Raw genomic sequence first — 25575 nt, 5'->3', positions numbered from 1 at the left:
CTCTGCCTCTAGTTAACCACGAGATTTCAGTGTATAACAACAGATTTTGCATGATCTTTATATCCATATTTTCACAGAACGTTGTGAAAATTCTGAAGTGGCTTTCGTTTGTTGAAGTTTACCATTTTTATAACATCATCAAATACTTTTTGCAGTTCATCACCAAGAGATTTTAACATGAACACTTTTCTATGAATAAAACAGTATGTGGAAACTTTTTTTTTTTTTTTTTTTTTTTTTTTTTTCAGAAGACTAATAAAGTCTTTTATGGAGCCAACCATGGAAGCAGCACCATCTGTATAAATGACGATACAATTAAGCCATGAAAGATCTTTTTTCTGCAGATATGCAGATAAAATATTAAATATATCTATTCCTCTGCTTGTCTTAAGTAATTTTTTACAGCAGAGGAAATTTTCTTGAATTTTTCCCTCATACCTTATAAATGCTAGAATATACTATTTCTTAAAAATTTTTTACTGCATCTTCTCTCAACATTTTACTCACTATAATTTTAAATTATAGATTCTGTGAGGTTTTTTTTTTTTTCGGGGGGGGGGGGCGAGGCACAATAAGTTCTGCTAGCAAATAACCTACTTACTGAGCCTTTTGGGATTTTAACATAGTTTTAAAATAATCAACAATTTTATTTTTCACATTAGTATTATTTATTGTGAAATGTGTATTCAGTTTTGTTGGAGACATTGCTGTATTTGAAAGTTTTTTGCCACAAATGAGACACAATGGAAAATGGCATTATGGATCACCAGTCCATGTAAAGCTCATTAATATAACTTTCATTGTGAGTATTTTGAAATTTTATGTGATATTCTATATTTTCATCGCACTAGTCTCTTAAGAATCATCTGGATAGTTTGTCTTCACGTATTGCCACATTCAGGGTTCGTGCACATTTCTGCACACAGAAATTCAGGACTTTTAAGGACCATTAATGAAAAAATTAAGTGATTTTTTCTATGAGCGAATGGGAACTGAATAAATTCAAAAATATTATCTATGCCTGAAATTCACATTTGTAATACCATCCTAAAAATAAAATAGATCCGTAAGTAGGATGCATTATTATTAAACATGACTTAATTAACATAATTATTATTAAGTCTGAGAATAAAATATATGAAATTTATCAAGGAGCATTATATATTTTACACTTATAAGAACTGAACATATTTGAAAGGAGATAAGTGACATTTAATTACGTTTTACTAACAGTTAGTTTTATGCTGATTTTATTTTATACCTCATTTTGTCACATACTTGCTCAGTCTAGAGCTTTAGTAAACAGTAAGCAGATTTTATGTCAAGCAGCATAGGTTAAAATGAGAAGTAAAATCATAATCAGCATGAAGAACAACAGAAGACTGGCTGTTGTCACTGCTGCTGCTTACCTGCAGGGGTTGTGACTCAGTTAATATACTTTAAGGTTCTAATAAGCCACTAAAGCACAAGAGGTGATAAGTTGTTTTGCATTATTTTAAATCTCACTAGATGCAAAGAATAAGTTTTACATGAATTTTTACATTTTTGTATTTTATCTTGTGACTATGGTAAGGGTTAATGAAAGGTAATAACTCGCTTTAATATGCAGAGATAATTTTTAAGGGCAAGCAGTAAGCAGTTATATAAGTAATTAAATTAGGTATATGATAACCTTAATCATTATGGATTTACATGGTCACTATTAAATTTTATTTATTTTTAGCCCTATTAAAATCCCAATCTAATAAAACTTAACAATTTAAAATACATATAATTTATAACATTGATTCTTAAACGATATTCGGATAATTACACATAAAACATTTATGTTTTGTAATAACAATACTCAACAAAATATTTATGCATCTTTTTAATTTGAAGCCTTTCCAGACATTTTGGCTAATTTATATCGATTTCCTTCTCTTTAAGCACTTTTTTTAACAATTAGGAATTTGTCTCAATACACAAAAGAATGTTCTCACTAATTTCTGAGTGTTTTATCTCCTAACCTGTCAACCTGTCCACAACGTACCTAATGAAGGTTTATTTGATCTGGTAAAAGTTAAATAGTCCTAAACACATCAACAGATATGAAGCAAATTATTACTATGTCTGAAAGTAACTACAATGTCCGACAAAGGTTTAAATAAGATTCCTATTTAAAAAGATCTTCAAAAATAAAGGCATGTTCCTTATGCTAACAAAATCAATTACAGCTCGTAGTGATGTAACGAAACAAGAAGAGTCAAATTCAAACTAAAAATATGGATTAGTGGTCAAAGACTAAACAATTTAATTTGATTTTAGGCTGGCTCAATAAATCTGCCATCATAACAAACTCAAATGTCGCCAACGGTATTAAAAGGCAAATAATTACAAATTATCAGAGCGGGCAGGAACTAATGCAGTGAGCAAGTGGAGGTCAGAAACACACTCTTGTTTACACTCCAAAAATCTCGGTTTAAAAACTGTCTACGTGAATTGCATTCTGGTGAGAAAACAGAAAAGGGAAATTATAGTAAGGGCAAACAATTGGGTAATTTACATAATAATAACTGTACATATCTTTGAAGAATAAATTTGTTTTTCTTTATGTATTCAGTTTCTTCTTCCACGTTTCCTCTTCATTTTAGAATTTTTGGATTTAATTAAAGATTTCTGATATTCTAAATAAACTAAATGCATTTAAAATGTACAGAAAATGCTGCTAATTTTATTTCTTTAGTAATATGAACATTCAGAAGAAATATGAAATATATATGGTAAGCTTCGGTTAGAGAGCTGATGTGGCATAATTTTTAGAATTTAGTGACACACTGAGCAATAAAGTCTAGAAATGGTAAAACGTTTAGAATTTAGAACAGGCATTGGAAGCAGAATTTAGAAAGACACCAGGCAGCAGAATTTACGATCCACAGAGACTGCATCAGATGGGAAAATGCCTAGTGCCAGCCCTGTGTGTGATGCATTAAGACATATTAGATGAATCTTTTAAATTTTCAATTCTCAATATCTTTATTAATAAAAGAATTCCTTTCTATAATGCCTGTTCATATGATAAGATTAGAAGCATTTTTGATATTTTCTATGTTTGTGTCTAGTGAAAAGTAGAGAAAATAAAGGGAAGATCAAAATGTTAAGAAAAAGATTCTAGTATCAGAAGTAAAACATTTAACTATAATGTTTTCATTGTTCTTCCAGAGCTTAAAGCTCTGGAGAAAACTGATGTATATTTTGAGAATTCTGAATATTCTGAGACAATTACATGGGAAAAGCCCTTACAATGAAAATATTAAAAATACAAAAACACATTTTTAATTAACTGCATAGCTAGTTTGTTTTTGCTAAGAACTGTTTCATAAATGGTGCTTTATAGCATTATACCTTGCTTATTTTCCACATATATTAAATGGCTGAAATGAAACTTTATAATATCACAGCAAAAAATAAAAATGTTTTATTTTAATCTTATCTCATAAATATAATTCAAAAATATTACCATTATTTAAATGAAATTTATCAATGTTACAATGTTCTAAGAAAAAACTGTCGAAAATATCCTAGATCTCGGAATTAAAAATTTTCTATAGAAACAGATCTTAAAATCGCCAAAGAATTAACATCCCAAAAAGCGAAAAGTTGTTCAAGAGCTCTTCATTAGAAAAAATGAAATAATTTTGAAATGCTCATGTTTCACTTCTTGCTCAGAAACTCAAGTATCTCACCATTTAATATTAGGAATAGGAATAAATAATCCATGAATCCATTTAAAAGATAACCATATTTGTCAGCAAATCGCCAAAATTATTACTTTAAAATGTTAATTCACACTCAAAATGGCAGTCATAAAAACAGACAGAAACTTCTGATGATTAAAATTAAGGACCTTCTGATGATTTTGGCCGAAATTAAGGACTTTTAAGGACCAAAAATCGATTCCAAAAAACTTAAGGACTTTTAAGGATTCTTAAGGACCATACGAACCCTGCACATTTTAACCATTAAAATCTATAGAAGAATTAAAAACCAAGAAATAAAACTGAATAAAATACTAACAAAATAATTGTATCATTAATAGTAAAATAAAATAAATAATGTTAAAATAAAATAAAATAAATAATAGTAATATAAAAAATATGTGTTAGCATTCTGTTTAATAAACCACGTGATCCTATATTTCTTGCATCATTAATGCATACAAAGTCACACGAGATTCTAATACGTGACAACTGAAAAGCTGTCTTCGGCTGTTCAGTTAGACTCATGTTACATGCATAACCTTGCAATACCAATGTACAATTTAATGAAAATTACTAAATAAGTTAATCTCCTTCCATTTAAAATATATGTATATGGGTGCATGTGTGTGTGTATTTTTACAACTGAATTAATAGCGCAAGTAACAAAGAAATGAATCTAATGCCTCATGAGTCTAACGGAGCATAGCCAAATAGATAAAGGCAACTTTTCAGCTATCACCAGCTAAACTATTGTCTCATTCGCAGTCACACTCGCTTCCCCCACCGAAGTTAACGGAATACAATACTGAATCAGAAAAAAAATTGTTTTCCCTTTTATGACAAAAGTGTTACTTTATATTTCTTGCGGAACCTTTAACAATGTTTCACGGAGGTTCGCGGTTGGGAAACACTGATTTAGCTGTTTATTCAGTATATTAGAATTATCTGAAGTAAATGCAAACCTGAAAATTTTATCTTCAGCAGTCAATTACATTTGAACTACAAAGTGTGACCATCAGAAATATTTTGCATACACCAACATTTATATTTCAGAGAAAAAATAAATATAATATAGAAACTTCTGCCTTTGCATCATTATTATATAATATTTGATAAATATTCAGTAAATAAAATTTAAAATTTGCTTTTTTTTAATAATTTTAATTTTTGGTTAAAATAATAGTCTTATTAGCTGCTTTCTGATCATGCATTTGGCATGCATGCAATATGAGCTTGAAAACACTGGTCTACTAAGCATACAATTTTACTTTTGAGTTATTTGGTATGTGTGTGCATGCATGCATTTTTTTTGGGGGGGGAGAAGGGCTTGGGGCACAAAATTTATGCCCTATGTAAATTGGTACCAGCTGCTTCATATCATTTTCTTCTATAATTTCCTTCATATCATTTTGACTTACAAAACATCTATTAGAAATACTAGATTTTTCTAAAGTGGGAGGAAACTTGTCTCTATAGCATTAAGTTCTAACCCAAACATTGAAAGAAATACTAATATACGAGGGCATTTCAAAAAGTAAAGATACACCGTACGCCAGAGGAAAAGAAAAGTTTTGGTGAGCAAGTTGGCAACACAGGTGTTAACCTTGAACCATTAGCTTTCTCCTCGTGGTCTTTCGGCATTTCAACGTTGATTCTGGTTGGAGTAGGTCATGTTTAAAATGGCTGCGCCAATTCAGAATCCCGCCAAATGCGAAGTGCTCTCCGTCATACATTTTCTTCATGCAAAAGGTCAGCGACCAGCAGATATTCACAAAGAAATTGTTTCTGTTTATGGGAACATTATGAATCGACAAAATGTAATGAAATGGTGTCGTCATTTCTCTGAAGGTAGGACCGATGTACATGACGAACAAAGAACAGGTCGGCCATCTGTGATCTCTGATGCCCTTCTTCAGAGAACAGAGGAAGCAATTTGTGCGAATAGATGTCTCAAATTGAAAGAATTGCATCAGATCATACCAGAAGTGTCAATGACAACTCTTTATGAAGTTGTGACTGTCAAGTTAGGGTACAGAAAATTGTGTGCGCGCTGGGTTCCAACAGGTGGCAACCTTCTATGACTGTGGGATACAAAAGCTTGTGCACTGACTTAACAAATGTTTGGAAAACGGGGGTGATTATGTCGAAAAATAATAAATAATCCAGTTAATAAGATGCAACTGATGTTTTCTAAATAAATGTGTTTTTAAGGAATGCAAGACATTGTATCTTTATTTTTTGAAATGCCCTCGTATATAGGGTGCCCACTAAAGTACAGTACACCCATTTTAACTGCCGAATGGCTGTGGTTGTAGTCATAAAAGTGGTGTTCAGGTATAGTAAAGTGGCTATGTGCTACTAGATAAGATAGCTTTCAGCACCACTTGATGGAAAACAGTGGAGTTAGCATCCATATCTTGAAAATGATACAAGACAAGAAGAAAAAGTGAATTATAAAGTTGTAGAGCATCGTTGATTTAGTATGAAAAGATACCTTGTGGACATGACTGTTAAGAATAGAACATTTTAAAAGCGCATTTGCTTGTTTGCAATTTCCGAAACTGTGACGTCACGAAATGATCTTAGAAAGAAAAAAAAACTAGTTATCACAGTTTTTCTTTATTTTCGATGTTTTAAACTTCTTTCTATCAGCCGAAATGCACATCTGGACCCTTGTTGGAACCTCATGTTGTATGTTGTAGCAAAGCGGGTGAAGCACAAGCATCTGTAATATGTCGTTGAAGGTCCTGCAATGTTTGGGGAGGGGTCACATACACCTGCTGTTTCAAGTACCTGCACAGGATAATGTCCATTGGAGTCAGGTCAGGTGAAGGTAAAGGTCACTCTTCAAAACTACTGTACCAGATTATTCGTTCTCCAAATTCCTCCATCAGATACTGCTTCACTTGTGATGTCATGTTGGAACCATCCATTCAGGAGAAGCAACGACAGGTTCTCAACAAAATCGGGTACTATGTCTTGCAGAAGTTCTAAATATTGTGTGACTGTTAACATACTCTGGTAAAATATTGACCTGATTAGCCTGTTATTATCAATTCCACATGAAACACTAATTGAAAACCGTATTTGATGTCAAACGTCGGCAGAACATGATGGATTTTCCCAGTGCCCAGTAATGAGTGTTCTACCTATTGTACATTTCATTCTGTGAAAAGCATGCCTTATCCATCCACACTATACCTGCCAAGAATGTTGGCTGGATATCTCTCTGGTTCATGGCAAAGTTGCATCATGTAAAATTTCTCTCTGTATCCCTGCCCAGTAATGCCCAATTAGGTGTTGTTCAGTATAAACGAGCACCTAATTCATTTAGAACTTTCCAAAAGCAACTTTTTGAGAGGCCACAGTTTGCATTTATCTCTCTTGTGCTGTTGTTTGGATATGTGGGGTTGTATGATGAGACGTCTTCTGGTTGAACTTTCCCCCATATCTCAGCTGGTCTGCTGGATCGAAGTCGGCTAATCAGCCTATCAGCCTTAAATGTTTCACAAACTGTAGGATGGTTTTCTGTGAAGGATGTGGGCCTGCAGGAAAACATTGTTGATGCATCTGTGCTGCCGATCGTGCTTTGCACTCAAATTCACCGTAAGTAGAACCATCTCACAATAATCATTTTTTGAAAATCGCTCCATGACCATGTACTTCAACATACAACCACGAGGAGATATTTCTTTTATAGCTGTCTCTGGTGAATAGGTGTGCCATTTCATACACTATATGCATAATGCACAAAGTCACACATCAAGCTCAAGTTGCATTGAGTTGATGCATTTTGTGACACGTCTGTGCACAATCTATATGTTGTCTATTCTGTTTGTAAAAGCAATCACTATAAAGATGCACCCTGCGGAGTTTGAATTACAAGCGACACCACTGTTCTGTGATATAGGCATGTTTGGAAATTGTGAAGAAACAAATATGCATTTTTAGCATTCTGTTTTTTGCATTCATATTCACAAGGTGTCTATTCGTACTAATTCGGCACTTCTCTACAATTTTGTAATTTACTTTTCCTTCCTATCTCATATCATTTACGAGATAGGGAGGCTAACTCCGCTGTTTTCACCCGGTGGCACTGTGAGCTAGCTCATAAAGTAGTGCATAGCCACTTTACTATACCAATTTTATGAATATAGCTACAGTCGTTCAGCAGTTAAGCAGGTGGTACCGGACTTTAGTGGGCACCCAGTATATATAACCTCACTTATATATTTTAAACACATTTCCCAGGAGATAATCAAAACTATCATTACTAATTAAAATTTATATTTATAATTTTCCTCTTTTAATAAGATTACTTAATAAGTTCATACATACATAAATTTCAAATATTAATTTTAATTTTGATTACCTCCTAGGAAAATGAAGAGTAAATTCTAATGTAATAAGGGATTTTTAAAAGTTCCATCTTAGTAAATGCTGTTAAAACTGTGAAAAGCAAAATATGGAAAATGTATCAAATTTAATTAATAAAACTAAAATATTAAAAATAACAAAAAAATAGAAAGCATGAGAACTATAAGATTAATTATTGTTGATCTCACATAAAGATCACTTTCAAGAAGAATTAGTCTCTTTCCATAAAATCATCAATAACAGGAAAGTGATCACGTTTCACTTCTTTCATATTTTGGAATAAAACTCCTAATAAATAAAAAATGTCAAATGTGAAAAAATGCTAAGTAATATTTGAATTTAAATCTACGAATTTTGACAGCCATTATTAAATAATATTCGATAAAATACTCTTTTGTGCATAAAATAATTTAGTTAATTTCTTATAATATGTTGAAGAAGACTGCATCTAGTATTAATTGCTATTGCCTTAATGAAAAAAGCAATGCAAAATAAGCTAACCAGCATCAGATCAAATTTAGGAATGCCAGGAAGGACCTATATTATGTATATCAAACTTTATTACTGTCTGCTTGATTTGGTGATGTACAAAAGAAAAATGAATGTCTAAGAGGAAGCTGAAATTAAAAGTAAGAATAAATGAAAAGAGAGCTAAGAGCTTCTAAGTGCAAAATGACCTTCAAAATTAAAGATATATGGAAAAGAAATAGAGGAAAAAATATTCTTATAATTATTTAGAAGCCATAGTAAATGTAGGAGAGACTGAAAATGAAAGTACATCAGAAAGGTTACTCAAAATGTCTTCAGAATAATGCATAAAAATATGAATTATCTTAATTTTTACCTTCAGTTTTAAATTCTAGACTTCAATTCAAATGTAAAATTAATTTCACTAATAATGATTTAGAAATTTGAAGTTAATAAAAATCCAAGAAAATTTATTAAAGTATTTTCAAATGAAATGTCTCTGCATAATTCTGAAGACTTTTTGACCCGTGTACTATTTATATAGTGGAAAGCTATATACAAAACTTATATCAGAAGAAATTAAATAAAAAAGATGGGTTTAGACAAGATGCATATTATGATACAGATAATAAACTGACATAATCATGAGAACTACCAAGTTTATTCCATAGCAGGGGAGAACTGTGGAAAAAAAATTGCAGGGGGGAAAAAAAACTAGCCAGAAGAAGCACATTTCTCCCACCAAAGTGTAAAAAAAAAAAAAAAAAAAAAAAAATTAAACTTACTTCTGATTTATTTATATTATATCTATATCTTATTCATATATTTATATTGCCTTGTTACATTACTAATTTAAATATTTTGTTTCCTATATATAATTTAACTAGTCTTAACTATAAGCTTGAAATAACTTGTTTTTTTTTTTTTTTTTTTTTTTTTTTTTTTTTGGGGGGGGGGGGTAAAATATCAGAGATGACTGTGACCCCCTTTAAAAAATCCTGAAAAATATTGCTCTGTAAAAATCCACATAATTTCAAATAATTCAAAGTATTCATGTTAACGACATGCATACACAGATATTTTTAAACTATGTCACTAGTGAAGCGAAAAGTATAATTTTTTCTAATACATTAAAAAGTAATTATGCTTCATCACATCAAGTCACATAGTTGCCTATCTATTTGTTCTCTCAAACTTTTAAAAAAATAATTGAAAGTTAAGCTGCCCCCCCCCCTTTTTTTTTTTTAAGGAGGTATTTTATGGGAACTATTGCATTTATATTTTTCTTTGTTAATAAATAATTAAAAATTCAATATAATCAGCAAGAAATTTTGATGTAGGCAATGGCTTTTCATTCAATGCTTTAAATATTAAATTAGAGTTTGCAATAAGCATATGAAGGTCACTTGGAAATTTTTGAGCTACACATAGGTTTTTAAAAGCTATACTTACAAAATTTTATAGAAGTTGTTCAAAGTTGTCTCCTCTAGCATCAATGCACTTATATAGATCAATTTTCCAAATATTAAGTGCTTTAAGACATTTATTTCTTGGAATTGGTGAAATAAATCCATTTATAGCCTAATCTTTGGAATGAAAACAATGTCCGCCTAAGTTCTTTATTAGATTAAAAGACAGTCAAAAGTCCCATGTAGCTGGATTGGGTGAATGGGGTGGATGTTTTAACACTCTGATGTGTTTTTATTCAAGAAACTTAACTGTCAATCTTGCTGAATAAAAAGATGCATCTTCATGGGGAAGCATGAGTGCTCTAACATTCATTTCTTGAAGAATTTTTAGAAGACATTTAGTGGTGTACCAGTTAGCTGTGATTGTCTTCTGTCCTAGCTTGTTGGCTTTGACCAATCCTGTACTTTTGAAGAAAATGGCACGCATTACTTTTTTCTTGGCATATTGTCTTTTCATTATTGTTGGCATGGGGTCATTTTGAAAAACCCACACCTTACTTTCTTGACATGTTGGAACATCAAAAAACAGTATGTACACTGTGCAGAAAAAAAAAGAAAAAGAAAGGGGAAAAAAAAAGAAAAAAGGGGGGACAGTTCTATATCTCCCATTCTACTGGGCCGATTGACGAAATTCAACTTGCGTTTTTCATGTCTCGAAAGCTTATATATATGTATTAGATTTACATAGAGCATTGTTCTAATATATATATTTTAACATAAAATCGGACTTTTTCTGAAATACCATGCATGCAATTTTTCTTTTCCATATTTCAATTCTATAATTCAAATTACAAGTTCTGCAAAAATTACAGTTTTTTATTCAAAATTTCTGAAGATATACGTGAATTTACGTTTTGAAATTTGGCATATTTGTTGAAAGCGATAATTACATCAAATTTGGTTTAGGCACTTCATTAAATTATTTGATTTTAAATTATTTGAAAGTGGAAACAATGTGATTTTTTTTCCACTCATGTACAATGTTAAAAAGGTAGGGAACGATGTGATTTTTTTTTTTCCGCTTCTTCATAAGGGATGGGAAAGGAAAATAGGTTGCCATATATTAAGAAGTCCGTTAAGTGAATTATTCTTGGCACAAACTGAAAAAAATCACCAAGATTAATTTTTGAATTTCTCTGTAAATTTCGCACCAAATTTTACAAAACTTAAAAAATTCGTATGTTATTTTTAAAAAATCGTATTTTGTGTCAAAATACCCATGTTAAAACAATGCTATATATAAATGTAATATATATCCAAAGTCGCACTTTCAAGACATGATAAACGTAATTTGAATTTCATCAATCGGCCCAGTAGAACAAGAGAAATAGAACTGTCCCCCTCTCTCTCTTTTTTTTTTTGCACAGTACATTTCATGACTAGTTACAATTTTAGAAAGCATATAGTGGCCACCATCTTTAAGTCTGGTTTTAAGGTGCTCCTCTTTTTGGTGCTCATTTAAATTATGCGGAACCCAACAGCAAACTGGTTTTTTTCATATACATACAATTCTTCGAGAATAATTTTTTTATGTATGGCAACAGATTCAATGTTAAGTTCCTTCTGTACCATTTGGTAAGTGCAGCAATTATCATTAACAATTCCATATGGCAGACATTCCAAGGAAGAGAGTTGTGATCTCTCTGAAATTCTCTAAACCATCTGAATACAGTAGCAAGAGATAGATCTTCATTTCCAAGTGCTATTTGCAGACATCAAATGCATTCTTCTTGATTTAATACCATTTCTAAGAATACACTGAAACCAGAGTCCTCTGGTTTATTAATATTAGAGACATCATTTTTATTTATGGCATGGCTGGACATAGAATTACTAGCATGTAAGTGTTTTATAACATCAGAGTAAGATTTGCCTTTGACTACCTGAGTAGTTTTCTTTACAGAATTGTTATTAAAACTAGGATTAACACTGCTATTTGATTGAACATTTTCTGAAGGCTTATTATACACATTGGGTATATGAAATTTTTGACACCCGCGAAAATTCGCACTGTGACCTGTTTGATTACAGTTGCAGCAGTGTGCAGTTTCTAATCTTTTTACAGAGCAATCTGCAGTTTTGTGGGGCCCAGCACATTTCATGCATCTGAGCTTTAAATTGCAGGTATCCGATGAATGATGGAAGTGCTGGCAGTTGTGACATTGCACAACACTTCCATTTACATTATACTTTTTAACAGTGACATAAAAATCCCATAAATTTAATAACAGTGACATAAAATTCCCATAAATAAAGTGACATAAATTTAGCAATGACCCTGGAGTGTTCTTCACCTGAACTTGGAATAAGGGCATGGAGACCCCAGTTTTGATGCTATGCATATGTGCAATATGTTGCACTTTGAATCCTAACATGGTTAATTCGTCCACTATTTCTTCAATTGACTTACTAAATGGATATTATTACTTTACATTCAATGGCATGATTACTGTTTTCTAATGTACAGCTGCAAAATCTTATCACTGATCCTTTCTGTTAGGCATCAGCACATTATTTACACAAAATGAATTAATTATTTACACAAAATGAAGTCATGTGTGAATAAAATTTCTAAAATCTGGAAGAAATTTTCTCATGATTTAGGTTCAAACAAAAGAAAATTAGTTTAACAAGCAAATACTGATTAAAAGAAATGGTTAATTTCTATTATAAGGATATTAAAATTTCAAATCCCAGTAAAACTTACTTAATATAAGATTAATTAATAGTACTAAAATCTTAAAAAAATGCAAAGATTATATAACAAACTCAAATTCATAATAATATTAAGGAAAGCAAAACACTTAAGAACTTTACTTAAGAACAAATTTTAAAATACATTCAAAAGTCGTTAATTCGGACACCCATAATCCGGACCTCAAAGCTAAAATCTTTCTGTGCATGTACCGCATTGACGCATGCGCATAGGTGTTTTACGCATGCGCGCAAGACATTTACGACTGCGCAGAATACGTTTTCACGTGCGCATTTAATGTATAATGGATGGTATAAGCTAAAATTATCTAATTATCTATTTCAGTTAATGTTGATGATTGCGTTGTTCCTTAATCTTCGAATTGGATCCGGCTTATTATTTTTTGCAGACTGTAAGAGCAATTTTATAAAAGTAAGCTTGAACTTTCGATTATGTCAAATAGAATTTCCGATGCTGGAGCTCCCAAAGGATCTAGAAAACGAAAGTATGTTTCGATGTCCATCAAACAAAAAACGAACTGCTACAAAAAATGGATAAAGGCATATCCTTTGTTTAGCTAACTGTTCCGAAATCTGTTGATCAATTTCACGCTGATCTGCGCGCGGGGAGGGGGGGGACATCGCGGCGCGCAATGAACTGGAAGTTGATCTGTCAGCACTATCATTATCTTCAGTGCAGATGTTTTTATTTTATTTGGCTTATAATTCCTTACTAAATGTAGTATTTAATCTCGATGTACTCCGTCTTTGATATGATTTAAATCAAATTCCTCGTCATTATAAATATCACGAATACAAATCAAATAGTTTTCTGGTTGTAATTTTCTAATTTCGGCTATGCGTAAGGTATGCTTTACGCATGCGCACGTTGAAAGAAATGTTTAATAAAGTAAATAAATAAATATTAAGCTTCTTTTTTTGTAAATTTTGATACCCTTTAGATCATAATTGCTCATTATTTTATAAATTACGGTTTCATATTTTTAATTTTATAATTTCTGCATGCCATCTTACCAGATTTAAACTGATGATCTATAATCCAGAAAAATTGATAATCCAGAATCGCGGAAGTCCCGACGAGTCCGGATTAAAGACTTTTGACTGTAATATACATAAAAACCATTTAATGTTCTCATTCAGCTGTAAAGTAATTACATACCATTTACTCTAGATGCTGAGATGTAAGAATTCAAATGAGGTAATAATCGAGGGAAATGAGGTTTCATAGTATCCAAAGGCACATGCAAAGACCACTTTTCCAAAGCACATATAGCACTCTTAGCTAAAGGCAAATAACTCAATCCAAGTTTTAGTGCATTCTAGTAAAACATTTAAAAAGTACAGGAATCAGCAAAAAAGTGAAATAGTCTAAAAACCTGAACTAATTTTTAACAATTTTTCTTATGAATATTCAACAGAAGCATTGCTTGTATTAATCTAATGTGAGGCAATATATAAGGCATTGGTATGAAAACCTAAACTCAGGCATGACTTGAATTAGTAATGAAGGATGTATAACTAAACCAACTCAGTTGGGGAAGTAATTATACTATGAAGCTGTCATGCAGTGTTAAGTGAAATAATGATAAAAAATAAACTACAAATAGTTATAGATTATTTTTTTCATTGAGGTGCAATGAAAACTTAGAACTAACAATATAACTGAAAAACAAACTGCCATCAGTTTCAACCCTTAAATCAGTTCTAAATTTTCCATGTAATATTATTTTGAATGCTCATTAAGAAAGCACTACTTGATTTTCATGGCCATATTATCAAAATCTTCTTTTTGTTTCACCTTTTAACAGAGCCTCACAATTTTTCCACACTTTGGATATGAGCACCACTTGATCGATCAACAAAATTAAATTTGTGATTCACTGTTAAATGGCTGTAACCAGCCTTTTCAAGCTTGTATGTTTTATAGAGTTGCCAACAATCTGAATATATTGTATTGTAGATTCTTTTCACTACATGGTCTACAATTGTTGATATCAAACTGCTGGCTTCCTGATGAAACCTGAAAACAAGAGAGTATTTGCCATTTTCAAGGTATAATCCGCCAACTACCCATTGTTGTGGAAGTACCCTGCCACAGTTGTTTTTTTACTGTATGAATAAACTCTCATGAATTTCAACTATTTTTCCAGTCCCATCTATTCATCCTTTAGGTTATCAAAGTAAATCTAGTAAGCAAACTTCTCCCACAAAATTATTCTCATCGATTATGGTATTTTGACATATGTTGCGCCATTTATTGCACAACTTAAGTGATGTTAGATCCTCTGTTCAACAGTAAATGAAACGTATCACTATTAAAAAATAGTACAATGAAACCGTAAACCAGTTGCTGCATCAAATGCTCTTTTCTTGTTAGCAACTTTTCGCATTGCATCTCCACATACATGCATTTACAAACAATTTCATTTTATGGCCATTTACACATATTTGATTGCAATGTAATACATCTTTCTCCTGGAAAAACAATATGGAATCTTCCTCATTCCCTGGTAAATTAAAAAATGTCAAAAAAATTTTTACAATGTTTAAACTGAAACAAGACTGCTATGATATTATCATAGGTGTTCATCAAATTCAGCAAATACATGTCATAAGTGAAAGTACTATTTTTTTACATAAAAGTTTAAACTGAAAAAACACTATTGTGATTTCAAGCGGTTTATCATGAAGCCATAAAAATCAAGTAGTATCAAAAAGAATATTTAAAGATTTATGTGCACCTCATTTCAGAGTTATAAAAACACTTGCATATTAAAATCAAATTTTGCAAGAAATAACTCTTAAAGTATGCTAATGTTCCCAAGCTTTTGGATTATAGAATGACTTTACACAGATACATATTAGCATAAAAAGTATAATTTATTTAAATAATAACTCGATTTACGAGTATTTTAATATGATTTATCAACAGTTTACCAGAAAATAAGCAAACTCCCTCTTTCCCAGTCAGATAGTGCTTTATTTTTTTTATTTCTTAAAATTACTTTCAAGAAAAGAAGCAGAAACATTTCAGATCAGAAATATAATGCACATCTTAATTATAATATATTTTTAAAAAATGAATATTTAAATTCTTTGAATAAACCAAAACTACCTCTAAGGCTGGAACTAAAGAATTTATTTCCTGAACAACAATCTCTATCGGCAAAACAAGTAAAACTTCCAGACATGATGCCAATAAATCATCTTTGAACTGCTGCTGATGAATTAGAACTTCCTTAACAAACTTGGAAAATAACTGGAAACTCCTACAAGAGCTAGATTTATCTGCACCATCTCTTTCAAATGAGGTTACCTCTAGCTCACAAGAAATATTCTAAAACGAAATAAATAAAGAAAACTTAAGATACAAAAGTGATTTTCCTCAATTCTCTTTGCATTTCACAATACGAAAGAAACTATGATATTATAACACAAAATTACATCACAATGAAAACAAAATCACGGAGCTTTATAAAAAGAACTAAAGAATTTCTTTATTATGAAAGTATGAAGAAAGAATTTCTTTCATAACTCATAATCTAAGCCTGATTTCATGTAGTTTAAAATAAAATTTTAGGCAAATTTCAATGAAGTTGAAATCGCATTTAGTATAATAGATTCAATACTTTTCAACACCGAACAAAAGACACAAAATCCTTTATTTAATATGCTTTAGATTATTCCTTTAGTTAATGTGCTTTACTTCAGTAGAACATATTATTTTCCCAATAATAATTTAATATCATAAATACAGTAATAGAGAATAACTTTCAATACTTTTGAACATATATCCTAATCTTAAATTCAGATATAGAATTTAGTGGATTCCCCCCAATTTGACAACATAATCACAAGAAAGTAGTTCATTTAATTTATATTTATCATCCAAATTTTAAAGCTCATCATAAAGTCAGTTTTTTTTTTTTTTTTTTTTTTTTTTTTTTTTTTTTTTTTTAATTTTTACTCTGATATTATTCCTTTTAAAAATTTCAAAGTACATTTTTGACTATGAGTTTGACATACATTTTAACTTTGTGACATGAAGTTTCAGACTAGGTTCATAATATATATTGTTTACCAATGCTTAAATATATCAGTTTATTGTGATTAAAAAATTAAAACATATAACATATGCATAAAATATAATTTTTGTATATGAGCGGCAAATTTCAGATATTGTCATACATTAACATTTTTCCAAACTAAATTTTAATCTAACCATATTTTGAGAAATAAAATTTATTAAAATGTTTCTATTTAAAAATCATAATTCCCTTCCTTAAAATTACATTCTATGTACTCACTTTTAAAACATTTTGTGAATTTACTATTCTAAATCCATTACTTTTCTACAAGCCATAATATTTCATTAAGAGAAAGAAATTCAAATACGACATGAAAAGCTGCTGAAACTGATTCCTGCTATTTTAATTGCAGTAAGACCCCGCTTAACACTGTTTCGTTTAGCGCTGTTTCGGTTTAGCGCTCTTTTATTTCAACCCGGGGATTCCACGAAATCGCTCGCAGCATACGGGGATTCCCCGAAATATTATGCAGCGATAGGTTTCAAATACATATCCGAAAGAGTGTACTTGTATTTCTTGTTTGGTGCGGTATTGTACAGACATATTTTGAAGGGGTAAATGTGGAAGATGTCGAAGAAATAATTCAAGAAGCAGCGGCTAGTCTTTCTAATGATGAGCTCAAGGAATTAACTGAACAAGAAGAAAACAAAAATGTTGACAGCAGTGATTCAGAAGAAGAGCAAAAAGAACTTTCGATGGCGTTTGTAAAAAGGAGTTTGTCTACCATAACTGAAATAATGGATCAATTCATTGAAAATGATCCGAATTTTGACAGGAGCTCAAAAGTAAGGCGTGGTGTTAGAGATGCTCTATCCGTTTATGAAGAACTTTTAAGAGAACAACGCAAAAGAAAAAGGCAAACAACATTAGATGCTTTTGTCACAAAAAGGCAGAACACTAAAAACGCGGAAGGCTAACTAAATATGACTGACTTAGAATTGTATTTGTTTTTTTTAAGAATATTCGTTTTGTTATTTATATTTTGTTTTTATTTTTGCAAGAAATAATAATGTGGTATTAATTTGGGCTTTAAGAAATAAATGTTTGATTTTATTTTTATTAAAAAAACATACTTTTTAAATTTTATACCTAACCAATTTCCTAGTCATCTTCCCCTAATGCCAATATTTACATGTAAAGATAGCCTCGTTTAGCGCTGTTTCGCATTACGCTCTACTTTGATGGAACATATCCCCCGCGTTCAGCGGGGTCTTACTGTATCCAAAAATAACATTTATGCATGAACCTATCAGACACTAAATAAATATTTTTGTTTGATATATTTTAACTATTAATTTAGAAGTCAAACAACAAAAATTGGCATTATATTAGCAAATGTTCCAGGACTAGTTTCAATAGTTTTACTACCCCATCAAAACTAGTCCTGGAAAATTCACAAATATAATGCCGATTTTTGTTGTTTGCCTTCTAAATTAATCATTGTTTAGCATGTTACTTTAACTTAAATTATACTTTAGCTAGCAAATTAAATGAAATAATCTTATACTTTAGCTAGCAAATTAAATGAAATAATCAAGGACATTATATTTGTATCACTAGAAATCTCAGTACTAAATGAAGTATCAATTTATTCATTTAATGCTACAATATCAACAAGAAGCATGACACTAAGAAAAAATAGGATCCCTATAATTTACTTCTTAACTCAGTAAAAATAATAACAAATCCATAATTACACAAAATAAAGTAAAATGACAACATACCTTAAAATAACCAATTTCAGAACATATAGATAATGTTAAAGCTATGAGTTTATAAAATCCACTATGATATGGATACCTTAAAAAAAAAAAGAAAGGAAAAATTGAGAATAGAAAGTAACATTGTTTATTATTTTTTATATAAAATGTTAAACAATATAATATTTTCTATCAACTTCTCTCCATTATTAATGAGATTTCAAAGATTTTTAATAATACAATCAACAGGGTTCGTACACATTTCTGCACACGGAAATTAAGTACTTTTAAGGACCATTAATGAAAAAAATTAAGGACCTATGAGCAAATGGAAACTGAATAAATTCAATTAAAAATATTATTCTATGCCTGAATTTCACTTTTGTAATACCATCCTAAAAATAAAATAGATCCCTAAGTAGTATGCATTATTACTAAACATGAATTAACTAACATAATTATTAATAAGTTTGAGAATAAAATACATTTCATGCAGTTCATCACGTAGCATTAAATATTTTACACTTATAATAGTTGGACATATTTAAAAGAAGATATATGTTTTACTAATAGTTAGCTTTACGCTTTTTTATTTATTTATTTATTTATTTATGTCTAATTTTGTCACATAATTGGTCAGTATAGAGGTTTAGCAAATAGTAGGGAGATTTTATGTCAAACGGCATAGGTTAAAATGAGAAGTGAGATCATAATCAGCATGATTCATAACAAAAGACTGAATGTTGTCCCTCTGCTGCTTGTCTATAGAGAGACTTGCTGACTGGAACAAACCTGAAAGGTCTGATGTAGGTACAGTTGGCAAGTGTTGAAGTTAGTCAAGCTCTACTTAATGCAGTTAATGTCATAGCTTTGTGCAGAGTTTCAGGGGTTGTAACCCAGTTAATATACTTTAAGGTTCCAATAAGCCATTAAAGCGCCAGAGGTGATAAGTTGTTTTATATACAAGTCTCAGTAGTTGCAAAGAATAAGTTTTACTTGATGGTGTTGATGGTTATTTGATCGGTGATGGATTCTCCACACAAAGGATTTGGCGATTGGATTCCCTGTTGCCATTTAAAAGAGGGAGTATAAAAGGTATTTCTCCCACCTTCTTGGCGACCCTTCGTGGAGTAGTGGTTTGCACACTGGTAGCAGTATTCCAGAGGTCCGCAGTTCGATTCCCGGCGAAGGCGTTGTTAATTTTTTATCTTTCCTGCTTTCAAAAATACCTAATGTCTCTATAAGCCTTCCCAAACATTTTGGCTAGTTTATATCGATTTTCTTCTCTTTAATTATCGATCATTTCTAACACTAATTAGAAATTTGTCTCAATATGCAAAACAATGTTCTTGCTAGTTTCTGTGTGCTTTATCTCCTAACTTGTCAACCTCTTCACAATGTACCTATGAGGTTTACTTGATCTGGTAAAAGTTAAATAGTCCCCCCCCCGACAGATGTGAAGCAAATTATCACTGTATCTGAAAGTAACTAGAATATCAGACAAAGATAGATCTTAGAACATAAAGGCATGTTCTGATGCTAAAAAAGTCAATTACAGCTCATGGTGACGTAATTAAACAAGAACAGTCAAATTCAAACTAAACATGTGGACTAGTGGTCAAAGATAATACAATTTAATTTTAATTTAATCTGGCTCAGTAACTCTATCATATGAGGAAATGGAAGTAGGAAATTATAGTAAAGGCTGAAATGATAAACAATTGGGTAATTTACATAATAATAACTGCACATATCTTTGAAGAATGATCTTCTTTATGTATTCGGTTTCTTTCTTCAACGTGTTTCCTTTTAATTTTAGAATTTTGGATTTAATTAAAGATTTCTGTTATTCTAAAAGACACTAAATGCATTTGGAATGTACAAAAAGCGGCTAATTTAATTTTTTAGTAATATGAAATATATATGGTAAAGGCCGGTTACAGAGCAGGTGCGGCAGAATTTTTAGAATTTAGTGACACACAGAACAACAAAATCTAGAAACGGCAAAACTTTTAGAATTTAGAGCAGGCCACGGAAGCAGAATTTAGATAAGCACTAGGCAGCAGAATTTAGGATACACAGAGATTGCATCAGGTGGGAAAATGCATAGCACCAGCTCTGTGTACGATGCATTTAGACACATTAGATGAATCTTTTAAATTGTAAGTTTTCAGTTTCTTATTAATAAAAAAATCTCTTTCTATAATGCCTGTCCAAGTGATAAGATTAGAAGCATTTTTGATATTTTCCATGCTTTTGTCTAGTGAAAAGTAAAGGGAAGATAAATATGTTAAGAAAAAAAGATTCTAGTATCAGGAGTAAAACATTCAAATATTCTGTTTCCATTGTTCTTGCAGAGGTTCTCCAAAAAGTAAGAAATTCATCGCAAACTTTCTGTAAAATGCATCCATTACGTGTTGATATGTTGATACCATGGAGACATTTTTCATTTTGTCACATATTTCTCGAACTTTCTAGAATCGTGAGTTTATAAATCTTGCCTTCAAATCCTTCTAAACTTTCCATGCTGCAATGTCAAAAATACTAAGGAAAAATTATCCCAACCAATTCTGTAACAGCAAAAAGCCAGAAATATTTTGAAAAAAAAGGGGGGGAGGGAAAAAAGTGTAAAATTAATTTTATAGAGAAAACTGTTGCATATTCTCAGAATTTTGAATAATCTGAGACAATTACATGGGAAAAACGCTTACTATGAAAAAATTAAAAAGAAAACATTTTAATTAATTACATAGCTAATTTTGCTTTTACTAAGAGCTGTTTCGTAAATTATGCTTTATAGCTATATACCTTGTTTATTTTTCAGATTTAAAATATTGTATAATAAGTTGCCAAAATGAAACTTTATAATACGACAGGGAAAAATAAAAATGTTTTATTTTAATTTTGTTTTTTAAATATAATTCTAATATATTACCATTATTTTAATGAAATTTATCAATGTTGTGATGTTTTAAAAAAATCGGTGAAAAATTCTCAGATCTCGGAATTAAAAATTTTCTATAGAAACTTACCTTAAAACCGCCAAAATGTTGACAAGTTGTCAAATTTAAAACCATTCAATAGAAGAATTCACAACCCCAAAAGTGAAAAGTTGTTTAAGAGCTCTTTATTAGAAAAAATGAATTTTGAAATGCTTATGTTTCACTTCTTGCTTAGAAACTAGAGTATCCCATCATTTATGTTAGAAACAGAAGCAAATTATAACCCATGAACCCATTCAAAAGAAAACCATATACGTCAGTGAATTGCCAAAAATATTCCTCCAAAATGCTAATTCACACTCAGAATGGGAGTTGTAAAAACAGAGAGAAATTTCAGATGATTAAAATTAAGGTCCTTCTACTGATTTTGGCCAAAATTAAGGGCTTTTAAGGACCAAAAATTGATTTCAAAAAATTTAAGAACTTTTAAGGACCGTACGAATCTTGGTCAAAAGTCTTTAATCCGGACTCGTCGGGACTTCGGCGATCACGGATTATTGATTTTTCCGGATTATAGATCATCAGTTTAAATCTGGTAAGATGGCATGCAGAAATTATAAAATTAAAAATATGAAACTGTAATTTATGAAATAAAGAGCAATTATGACCTAAAGAGTATCAAAATTCACAAAAAAAGCTTTATATTTATCTGTTTACTTTATTAAACATTTCTTTCAACATGTGCATGCGTAAAGCCTACATTACGCATAGTCGAAATTAGAAGATTGCAACCAGAAAACTATTTGATGTGTATTCTTGATATTTATAATGACGAGGAATTTGAGTTAAATCATATCAAAGAGGGAGTACATCGAGATGAAATACTATATTTAGTAAGGAATTATAATCCGAATAAAATAAAAACATCTGCCCTGAAGATAAGAATAGTGCTGACAGATCAACTTTCAGTTCATTGCGCACTGCGTGGTACCCCCCCCCCCTTGCAGAGCAGCGTGAAATTGATAAACACATTTCGGAATGATTAGAGAATCGAAGGATATGCCTTTATCCATTTTTTGCAGCAATTTCACTTTTTGTTTGATGGACGTCGAAACGTGCTTTCACTTTGTATATCTTTTGGTAGCTCCAAAATCGGAAATTCTTTTTGTTATAATCGAAAGTTCAAGCTTACTTTTATAAAATTGCTCTAACAGTCTTCAAAAAATAATAAGCCGGATCCAATTAGAAGATTAAGGAACAATGCAATCTGAAACATTAACTGAAATAGATAATTAGATAATTTTAGCTTAGCTTATACCGTCCGTTATACATTAAACATGCATTAATGCAGTATGTGTTGACGCATGCGCAGAAAGTTTGTAGCTTTGAGGTCCGGATTATAGATCATTCCAGATTATGGACGTCCGTATTAAAGACTTTTGACTGTATATACAAGGTGAATTTTATGCAGAACTGAAACTCACTTACAAATAAATATATCTACTTCAGTGCACTGAAGTTTTACTCCTAGTCTAATCCTGATTTATTCCTGGTTAGACCATTAGTACATTGTCAGTAAATTGTTGGTCTGATGCAGGGTTTGGCAAATTACAGCCCACAGGATAAGGCCAGCCTGCCGTTTAAGATCGACCCATGAGATGATAATGCTTTTTATATGAAAAATAAATCAAAATTATGTGTTATTATTATTATTATTATTATGTGTTATTATTATTATTATTATTATTATTATTATTATTAAATCAAAATTATAAAAAAATTAAATCAAATTATTCAATGGCCGATAATTAAGTTGAAATGTGAATAATGGCCATGAGTGACACTACTGTTATATTCTCTCATATGTCATTATTTTTAAAAGCATGCAACGCAAGCATGTTGACAGTTTTGTCATATAAGTGCATATAGTATAGTCTGTTAAAGTACTGTGCAATATTTTATTCTTTTTATTTTATTTTATTCATTACCAATCATTACCTACAGTTACCATGTCACTCTCAAAATCAAATAAGAAGAAAAAACTAGACCTTGAATGCTATGCTTTTAAAGCAGAATGAGCACCAACTATTTTGTCCTAGAATTAAATGATGAAATTTTATGTTTAACATACAATGACATAACAGCTGTGTCAAAAGAGTACAATGTATGTCATTATTACCAGACTAAGCTTGTGACACAGTATTCAAAACTCACAGGAAATAAATTATCATAACAACTGAAAATTTAAAACAGAATGCATCATCACAATGCTATTTAATTGCAAAAAATCAATGCAATTTAATCAGATAAATTTTTAAAATTTGTTTACATTTATAGCATTTATTTATTTTAAAAATTTTTTAACATTTATCTCAAACAGAAAATAAAATTTTAACATTTTCATACAGTTTAAGTTTTTAATCATTTATGTAACATTAACTATTTTTTTTTAACCATTCCTTCCACAGAAAAAATTTTTAAATAATTCGAAATGCACCTGTTTCAGGATGAATTAAACTCCCTAAAAATGCCATTGTTGCAAACAGCAAGGGACTTTTTGAAAGGGGAAAAGGATAAGGTAATAAAAACCCTGTGTTTTTAAAGATTTTACAAACGTCAAATCCCAGACCTCAAAAGGTTAGCATTTTCTAATTTCAATTTATAACATTTTTATGATTCCTTTCCTAAGAGATAATCATAAATAGAAAATTAACAATTAAGTGAATGTGTGTGTGTATAAAATATGAAAGATAGTCGATCACTAACTTAATTCACATATAGACCTTTAAATTCGAAATTTCCATCTAAAGACAACCCCCTTCACCATCTGCACTGATGCCTGCAGTATTCTGCATTGTGAAAGCTCAAGCTCATTCATCATTCAGGATTAAAACAATGGAGCCAAGCTTATAAATATTAGTGCAACTAACTATGCATCCTTTTTTACCATCTAGACTTGCATACTAAATGGCATCTCTTCACATAACTGAATTCTCGATTATTTAAAAATATTATTGCAAAAACTGTTGGGTTGCATCACATACACAAAAATGATGTGGACAATAAGACTGTTCATGAAAATACTTTTTTTTTTTTTTTTTTTTTTTTTTTGTGATTATCCAAGTATTTGGGGTTTTCTAAAATTACTTCTAGTTAAGATGCCACCAGTATGTTTCGACACTTCCAGTCATCTATTATGCAACAGAGTCAAACTATCTGCAATCACCATCACTCCAGCCATAATTGCTGGTTCCTCTTCATTCCATCCAAAAATATTACTAAAATATCATATATGTATACAAACACACAGTAAAGAAAAGTGTCAAAATTCTCAAATCACGTTGCATTAAATGAGAACAAGAACGTATATATTTCATGTAGGAGAAAATGATTAAATGATAATAGTTTGGGAAAAAAACTGATAACCAAAAAAAATATTTTTCAAAACTGATATTACTGTAGAGTTGTTAAAAAGTGAAAAACTAATCCCATACATATAATGCATACAATATTACAAGTATATATAATCAATCGATATCAACTGATAGATCGGTATCACCTGTTGTACACTTACTTTGAAACACAGAAAATCATTTCACTGCCAAATGCGTAAACCCACTTAGTAAACAGTTCAGTACAAGTTTCATTCAGTAAATCCCTTTAAAATACATGGATAATATATGTTATAAACAAATGTAAACTAAATTAACTTCTTTATCAAATAAAATACAGCTTGTATTAAAAAAAAAAGATTATATGTGCTTGTAAAAATATTTAACATTAAATTTCATTGCATAAACATTAAAATTTTCAAAACCATATATTTTTATAAAAATTAAAAATTTCATAGGTGTATATTTATTTGTATACATTTTAGTTCTCTGCTCTTACTTTTTACGGGACATTTTTATAGGACTGCATATTATTTTCCATTTTTCTCTTACTAAGAATGAATTAAGTAAACAGATTAACCAGATTTTTAACTTCATTGCTTCAATGAATTGATTTTAATTTATCTTGATTTTTGCATTGGTTTTTACCAATTCTTTTGAAAAACTGAAACATTCTAATAAAAA

At 30.5% G+C, this 25575-nt stretch overlaps 1 protein-coding gene across 4 annotated transcripts in view; it reads right to left on the bottom strand.

Moving 5' to 3' along the window:
• LOC118204935 (DNA-dependent protein kinase catalytic subunit-like) overlaps positions 1-25575 on the bottom strand; it is a 601004-nt gene that overhangs the window by 461647 nt on the left and 113782 nt on the right. For 3 of the 4 annotated variants that reach the window (XM_085815460.1, XM_085815459.1, XM_085815458.1), the window contains exons 18-21: positions 25074-25157; positions 18582-18657; positions 15885-16106; positions 13929-14088 (exon numbers count right to left, since the gene is read on the bottom strand). In XM_085815460.1, the coding sequence (XP_085671586.1) occupies positions 13929-14088; positions 15885-16106; positions 18582-18657; positions 25074-25157 (542 nt within the window). Of the gene's footprint in view, positions 1-13928; positions 14089-15884; positions 16107-18581; positions 18658-25073; positions 25158-25575 lie in introns of those variants that run through there. The other variant, XM_085815461.1, reaches the window with a different exon arrangement.

The sequence above is a fragment of the Stegodyphus dumicola genome, chromosome 4 (genome assembly GCF_044657685.1).
Source record: "Stegodyphus dumicola isolate Sdum_Otavi_A_Nest chromosome 4, ASM4465768v1".
Classification (NCBI taxonomy): Eukaryota; Metazoa; Arthropoda; class Arachnida; order Araneae; family Eresidae; genus Stegodyphus; species Stegodyphus dumicola.
Note: the sequence above shows the minus strand (reverse complement) of the source record. Positions and strands in the feature narration are given on the sequence as shown.